Genomic DNA, 7,705 nt, shown 5'->3' with positions numbered 1-7,705 from the left:
CCGGAGCAACGTCGCCGCGAAGCTCAAAGCTCAAGACGCCAAGAAGAGGAACAATGACCTGGCTTTCTTGATGGGCGGTGCTGACATGCTCCAGAGCAGCGACGAGAAGCTCAAGGCGTGGTTCCTGGCAGAGTGCGGCCTTATCCTGAACCAGATATCGGAGCCTCCGACGCCAACGCCACAACCCAGCCCGAGTGATGATGCCTCCGCGACGTCCAGCAGCACAGAAGCCGCCGACCAGTCCAGAAGCCGCGCCGACTCCTCCTAGCCCGCGCACGCCGGCGACGACGCCGGAGGGCGACCTCGACGTTTGATGCATTCCTTGCGCGTCTTTTCTTTTTTGTGCGCCGAACTATTTGCTTGTCCTTTCATTTGATCGCCGAACTGTGGCACTGATCGCCGAACTATTGCGATGATCGCCGGATTATGGCGTTCTTTTTGAAACGGGAACGATCAAGTTTGAATATGAGATGCGTGGTTGGGGCCTTGGGGGCGGTACCTGGGGGCTAGGGCCTTGGTCGCCCCCGGGGACTAAAAATTGTCGGGTGGACGCCCGCCTATGCGCTGGAGGGCCAAACGAGTGGAGATGCTATGAGAAAACAGAGGAAAAACTCAAAGCTGAAGATCTTGCCGGCGGGCAGAAAACGTCGGCCGGCCGGCCGGCGCCCGCCTTCACTAGCCGCTATCCCGGGTACCCTGATCCAACTGCCCTTCACGTGCAGGAGCAGCCGACGGCCGCACGAGGCCTACCACTACCGGTTAACCGCCAGCCAGAGCCAACGCTCGGCTCAGTCAGTCCAGCCTGCGCCCCCCTCCACCGCCACCCCGGCCCCACAGTGGATGCACCAACCCCACTGAGCGCCGGGCCCCACCGCGAGGCACACCTAATATGACGCCACCTCCCCCACCCACCTCACTCTCTCTCCGGCCCTCCCTCCTCGTTTTGCCGGCCTCCCTCGCCACCTCGCCTCGCCTCGCCCTCCATTTCGAATCCCGCACAGCCGACGTCTAGCGGGGCGCGCCGCCGCAGCGACGGGGACGGGGCTGTGACCCTATCCCGCCGCGCCGCCCCCCTTCCGGCCGGCCGCTCGCGGCGCGCGCGTCGGGCGGGGCGTGACCGAGACGTTCTGCAGGGGCGAGATCTCGCCGCCCGCGCCTGCTGCGGCTGGGCTTGTGGAGGTTTGGAAGCGGCCGGTGCGTGCTGCAGCGGAGGAGGAGGAGGAGGAGGGCCGCGGCCATGGCGGGGTCGAGGTTCGGGTCGTTCAAGTCGGACAAGGGGGACTCGGCAGCGGCGGCGGCGGCGCCGCCGCAGAGGAAGGACCCGTACGAGGTGCTCGGGGTGGCCCGCACCGCCACCGACCAGGAGATCAAGAGCGCCTTCCGTCGCATGGCGCTCAAGTAAGGCTGCTCGCCGGCTCTGTCTCAGATTCGTGCTATCGTCGTGCTGCTGCTGGTGTTGGTTGTTTTTTTCCCTCACCACACTGGTGTGGCGTGTCCGTGTTTAGGTGGGAGGTTTCGTTCGTATGTGCGCGGAACAGTGCGCATTTTGGACATCATTCAGGCACCTTTGCGTGTGCTTGTTTAGTGAAGTTTTCAGCTACGTCTGTCACCAATTGCGTGTTTAGGCTTTTCTTTCCAGCCTCGGTTGGGGGCCACTTTTTTCTTTTCTAAACGTTTGTTGGTGCATGTAGTGGTAGCTTGATGTAGAATTCAAGTACATACTGATCTCAGTGTTGTTGTTACTTCTAAATTTCGGCAGGTACCATCCGGATAAGAATGCTGATGACCCTGTCGCATCAGACAAGTTCCAGGAAGTCACCTTTTCTTACAGCATTCTGTCGGATCCCCATAAGAGGCGGCAGTACGACACGTCAGGATTCGAGGTAATCAACTGATGAATCGGTGTGTGTTAACCATTTTATCTGAACATGGTATGGTAACTGTTGCACGATGTTTCAGGCCATCGAAACTGATAGCCAGGAATTGGAGCTTGACCTATCCAGTCTCAATACCGTAAACACCATGTTTGCAGCTATTTTCAGGTACACTTTCTAAATGGTACATTTTTCCTCCAGTAATTTGCTAGCCTGTGCCTTGCTGTTGTTTTGATTTTAGGCACATATATGCAGCAAGCTTGGTGTACCAATTAAGACAACTGTTTCAGCAACCGTTTTGGAGGAAGCATTAAATGGGTCTATTGTGGTTTCACAGCTTCAGCTAGGAAACCCTGTGCGCAAGAAGGTTGGCAACTAGCTGTCCATTATGTGATGTTTCTTTTCCGTGTTAGTAAGACTTAAGTTGTTGCATGTGTCCAGGTGGAAAAGCAAACAGCTCATTTTTATTCTGTAGACATCACAGAACAGGAAGCTAAGAAGGGGCTAGTTTGCCGTGTGCATTCAACTGAAAAAAGCAAATTTAAGGTCGGTTTTCAGAAGCAAAATACCTTTCCTATTATTTCCTCTGTTTAAGTTCACTCAATGGATGTGTAATTCTGTGATATGTGAGAGTATTGTTCAAACTTTTTATTTGTGTCGTGGAGAATGTATGATTCCTTGTAAGATTCCATGAAGTAAACATTTGGCTCTCCTTTTTTACAATGATTGAACTACAACCATATTAGTACTGCCAATTCTTCCTTTTCTTTCAGTTTGCGCTCCTGTTTTCACTTTCTTAAGTGCACTGTGTGACTGACTAAAGGACCCTGTTTGGCTGGAAGCCAAATTTTGCCACTCTCCTTAGCCAAGTTTTTGGTTTGTAGCCATGACTTAGGTGTGTGGCGTGCCGAACCTTTTGTTGTAGTTAGGTCTCATGAATCATAGACCTATGAAGGTTTCACAAGATCACTTGACTTGACCAAGCTAAGTTGTAGCTTCATCATTCTTAGCCACAATTAGCCATGTTAGGCCAAAAATGTTTGGCATGCTTAGGTACTCTTAGGTTTCAACCAAACAGGCCCTTTATTCATACTAGATTGCTTTTGGTTGCCACAAATGAAAGAAAAAGACAAACTGACCTTTTGCTTGAAGTCGTCCAGTGGGTAGATTGAGCGTGTAGAATGCAGTGTGGGTGGTCCTACTATGTAGGAGGGGTAATAGTTTGTTCACGGCTCTAGGTTCAATTGGAAGGTTACTATTCAACAAATCTTGGCAGAAATGAGTCATATAAGGCCATCTCTCATAGCAGAGATAAGTGTGTTTCCCATGGCTCCACATTATCTTGTATCAATATTTTAGACAGCCACGAGCCCACTAAAGTGCTAGAGACAATGGTTTACTCTATTGAACACTGAAAATTGGCCCACATGCTCTGTGCCGATAGACGTAAGAGATGGCTTGGGTTGTCTACTTGTCTTTGAAGTTCTCTTTCTTCCAGATCACCCAAAATCCAACATGGCAAAGCTAATAGACAACCCACATCACACTATTTTCATGCCGAAAGTCAGAATTGTTTAACATATTATTAGGTGATAAAAAATAGTTTTGCCCTACCAGGTTATAACTAACATGCATTGGCACATGTGCTGTGACTCTCAAGAGGGAGGGAGGGCCCAACACATCTCACATCCAAGAGTATGGAGTATGCCGACCAGTGTTTAAAGATTGATGGGGAGATCCCCATTCTGATGGTATCTAGCATTAACCAACCATGATGTGATAGTGACAATTATTTTGTATGCTGTGATACGAGTTATATTGGGGCAATGTTTAACCCATAAACTTGTCACTATATGGTAGCCCTTTTCTGCCAAAGCCATAATTTTATTGGAACTGTGATGTACACGAGGTCACGGGTTCGAGTCCTGGAAACAGCCTCTTGCAGAAATGTTTGAAATGGCTTCGTACTATAGACCTAAAGTGGTCAGACCCTTCCCCGGACCCTGCGCAAGCGGGACGTCCACTGGGCTGCCCTTTTTGTGATGTACATCTACTTCCTCTGTAAAATACTTCCTCTGTACTATGGACCCAAAGTGGTCAGAACTGTGATATATTTCTTTACAGAGGGAGTACAAAGTAGCCAGTGAAGGAAACAGTTCTAGGAATATATTTGACAAAGCCCTAATATTATTCCCTGCCTCCCTGGTGTAACTATTTTTTTGTATACACCTGTTTTTCTGAGGCTGTACAATTTTTTTATGAGATGAGTTTTTTTATTGTGCTATGTCTGTCATAGTTTAAGCATTTAGTGCATGTTCTATTCGATGGATATTTGAAGCGCTCCAAATTTCACAATGTTTTCCTTTACTTGGGCCTTTATAGAACATGACTCTGTTTTTTTTTCTTTAATTGCAGCTGCTTTATTTTGAGCTCGAAGAAAATGGTGGGTTGAGCCTTGCACTGCAGGTACATATACCAAACTTATTTCTCTCCTTTTTCCAATTGATACTAAAAGAAATACTTATTCATATAACTTAAATAATTTAAATCGGCTGGAGGAGTCAAGCATCAGTGCATCACTATTACTCCCTCTGTAATTACTCACTATAACTCCTTCCGTCCCAAAATAAGTGTCTCAACTTTGTACTAACCTTAGTACAAAGTTACTTTGTACTAACCTTAGTACAAAGTTGTACTAAGCTTGAGACACTTATTTTGGGACGGAGGGAGTACTACTTTAGTGATCTAAACGCTCTTATATTTCTTTACAGAGGGAGTATGTACTACTCCGAGCAATATAATTTGTGAACTATTTGTCTTAAGAATTTATTAATATTAATATTATTATTAATATTTAAAGTATGACAATATGAAATAGCACATCACCTGTGGTATTACAGTATTACTCCTTTCGTTCATAAATATAAATGTTTTAGATATTTCAATATGGACTACATACGGACTGAAATGAGTGAACAAACACACTGAAAACGTGTCTATATACATCTGATTCACAAAAAAGTTGAACATCTTATATTTCTGAACAGAGGGAGTACTAAACTTGACATGAACAAGTTTGAGGATTTGTATGTTTTTGTATCGTAGATTTATTCTTAAACTGCAATGCCATGAAAGTAGCAAATATTTGCTTGGATGAGTTTCCGTTTATCAAATGTGCTAGAACAACTGTTGTGTTAGATTTGTGATGTGTTTCACTAACATGCAGCTTGCTGCAGGAAGATAGTGTAAAGGCCAGCAAAGTTTCTTCTGCAGGAATGTACTTTCTTGGGTTCCCTGTGTATCGTTTTGAGCAAAATAACTCAGTGAGTTTACAAAAGTTCGTCTCTTTGGGTTATCCAAGTGATTCGATGGTATTTTCCGCCTTTCTAAGCTCCGGTTACTTTCAGGCACCAGCTGCGAAGGATCCTGATAGTGCATTCTTTAAAAGGTTGGATAGTTTCCAACCATGTGACATTAATGAACTGAAACCAGGAACCCACTTTTTTGCCGTCTATGGTAATGTCGTTTATTGATTGCTGTGGTTTTAATTAACTTAGGCAGTGTGGGACATCCTAAACTCAGATTCCTAATTCAGGTGACAATTTCTTCAAAAGTGCAACATATACTATAGAGATTGTCTGCGCTGAATCTTTCCCTACTGAAAAGGAGAAGCTACAGAGTGTCGAGGCAAAGATACTCACAAAAAGAGCTGAGCTGTCTAAATTCGAGACAGAGTACCGTGAAGTATGTGCTCACCTTTCTTTACATTTATTTTCTATCAGGTTCTTTCTTTGCACATCAGCATGGCAGGGGTACATTCTTAAATAACACGATTTGCAGGTCTTGGCAAAGTTCACAGAAATGACTAGCAAATACACACAAGAAATGCAAACGGTATGTTTGGTTCTGATGCTTTAGCTCATTTTGCTCCTTATGATGGTCTGATCTGGGTATTCGTGGTCTTCTGTAGATTGACGAGCTTCTGAATGAAAGGAATGTAATCCATGCATCCTATACCAACAATCCACCTCTAAAACGGACTTCAAGCAGGAATAAATCTAAATCTTCACCTTCTTTCAAATTTGATGAAGAAAAAAACCAGAGGAAAGAAAAGAAAGTGAAGGATCAGCACATGGAGGGCTGCGGAAGTGAAGATGATGACTCGAGTGAAAAGAAAACCAAAGAGCGGTCCGCAAGGAAGAGATGGCTAAACATTCCTTTCAAAGTTGACAGGAGAAAGCCATGCTGACCATAATGGTACTAAGTTAATAACCTAGTCTTCTTCAGCTGTGCTATTCTGCTGTGAATCATCCTCTGCACCACAGCACTAATATTTCACATTTTATGCTGTTTCTGTAGGTAAGCGTACAAGTGCAATACAAACTATTTTCATTTTGACTGCCCCAGAAGAACTCCTTCGCCGTTACCTCTTTCCTTAGTGCTGTCTACTATATTTCCTGCAAAGATTGGGTGCAACCCTGAGTTCATATGATGTATGGCTACGAGGCACGAGCACTCGTAGCTTCTAAGGTCCCCTGCTGCCACCATAGTCCAGTTCCATATTCTTTCGAGTGTGATAAATGTCAATTTTGATATCATTGGCTGTGTAATCAGTTGTAAATATTAGTTATCTCGTCCCTGTTGCACATTAGCTCTTTCCCCGCTTTCGACTCCTGATGTGTAATTAACCGAACACAATATTTTCCCCTCCCGTGAATTCATTTGTAGTTTACTGGAAAATATGAGCAATATTCAAATAACCACAATTCACAAGTAAAAAAGATGCAGTTAACATTTCTAGCGGAAAGAAAAACATTTAAAACAAGGTTATACAACCTAAAATGATATGGTATTATAAACAAAGACACAAGGTACATAGCTTGGTTGATACTCCCTCCGTCTGAAAATACTTGTCATTAAAAAGAATAAAAAATACTTGTCATCAAAAAGAATAAAAGAGGATGTATTTAGATGTATTTTAGTTCTAGATACATCCTTTTTCATCCATTTTGATGATAAGTATTTTCGGACGGAGGGAGTATCTCACAGCAGGGCAAGAAACGTGTGAACACTTGGAAATATCCAGTCGTGAAAATTTGTGGGGTATTTTGAATATAAAAACTAAAAGTAAATCATAAATATTTTGAAATACTAGGAAATCGAGGAAATGTACGTGCTCATTGTTGAAACGTGATATCTTTGTATTTATTATCGACTGATTCTCCTATTATCTCTAGTCTTGTATAGCTGATTCCTAGGGATATTGTAAGGGTTAGTTGGTTGTTACGCAAGACACCACCTGTATATATTGTAACACACTCCGATGAATACAATTGAGTTGCATCCTATAGTCTTCTACATGGTATCAGTTTTCTACCAATCTCCATCGCTTCCGCCCTAAGCCGCCTGATGATGCCATAGACCTAGGGTAGGGTCATAGGCCTGACCTATACACCCCACCCAAGGTCACTATCCTAGAAGTAAATGCATTCAAAGAACAACATAGGGTATCAATTGGAGTCGTCGAGTGCAATCCACTCGACCAATCATCTCACTCGGATACCCCTCACTCCTAAGTTCACCCGACCAAGACCAAGTCATTCGACTATATAGGAAACCACTCGACCTGCAGGAGACCAGGGGTCACTCAGGATGGCAACGGTCAGGCATTCACTCCGTAGTCTTAAAGGTCATTAAATACACTTTATAGCTGGCGTTACCAGTAACGCCCCGTCTTGATGTACATTGAACCCCTGTAATGGAGGTGGGCTGGGGTCCTGGCGCACTCTATATAAGCCACCCCCCTCCACTGGGACAAGGGTTCGCACCCC

At 44.8% G+C, this 7,705-nt stretch overlaps 1 protein-coding gene across 1 annotated transcript; it reads left to right on the top strand.

The window, feature by feature from the left end:
• Positions 1 to 912: 912 nt before the first annotated feature.
• On the top strand, positions 913 to 6,591 carry LOC123157287 (chaperone protein dnaJ 16). Its single transcript, XM_044575548.1, has 12 exons — positions 913 to 1,398; positions 1,760 to 1,883; positions 1,960 to 2,042; positions 2,130 to 2,241; positions 2,316 to 2,420; positions 4,290 to 4,340; positions 5,111 to 5,197; positions 5,282 to 5,390; positions 5,470 to 5,618; positions 5,715 to 5,768; positions 5,845 to 6,131; positions 6,234 to 6,591. Exons 1-11 carry the CDS (start codon positions 1,238 to 1,240, stop codon positions 6,121 to 6,123), a joined length of 1,314 nt encoding a protein of 437 aa, XP_044431483.1. The 5' UTR covers positions 913 to 1,237; the 3' UTR covers positions 6,124 to 6,131; positions 6,234 to 6,591.
• Positions 6,592 to 7,705: the final 1,114 nt, after the last annotated feature.

This window comes from Triticum aestivum, chromosome 7B, assembly GCF_018294505.1.
Source record: "Triticum aestivum cultivar Chinese Spring chromosome 7B, IWGSC CS RefSeq v2.1, whole genome shotgun sequence".
NCBI lineage: Eukaryota > Viridiplantae > Streptophyta > Magnoliopsida > Poales > Poaceae > Triticum > Triticum aestivum.
The sequence above is the reverse complement of the archived record's forward strand: the minus strand, read 5'-3'. Positions and strand labels throughout refer to the sequence as shown.

What these genes read in the sequence shown, in the direction of transcription:
- LOC123157287 (XM_044575548.1), top strand. Translation starts at nt 1,238, where the DNA reads ATGGCGGGGTCGAGGTTCGGGTCGTTCAAGTCGGACAAGGGGGACTCG. An exon ending in GGTTGAGCCTTGCACTGCAG is followed by an intron (nt 4,341 to 5,110) that starts GTACATATACCA and finishes AGCTTGCTGCAG; the next exon opens with GAAGATAGTGTAAAGGCCAG. An exon ending in GTTTTGAGCAAAATAACTCA is followed by an intron (nt 5,198 to 5,281) that starts GTGAGTTTACAA and finishes GGTTACTTTCAG; the next exon opens with GCACCAGCTGCGAAGGATCC.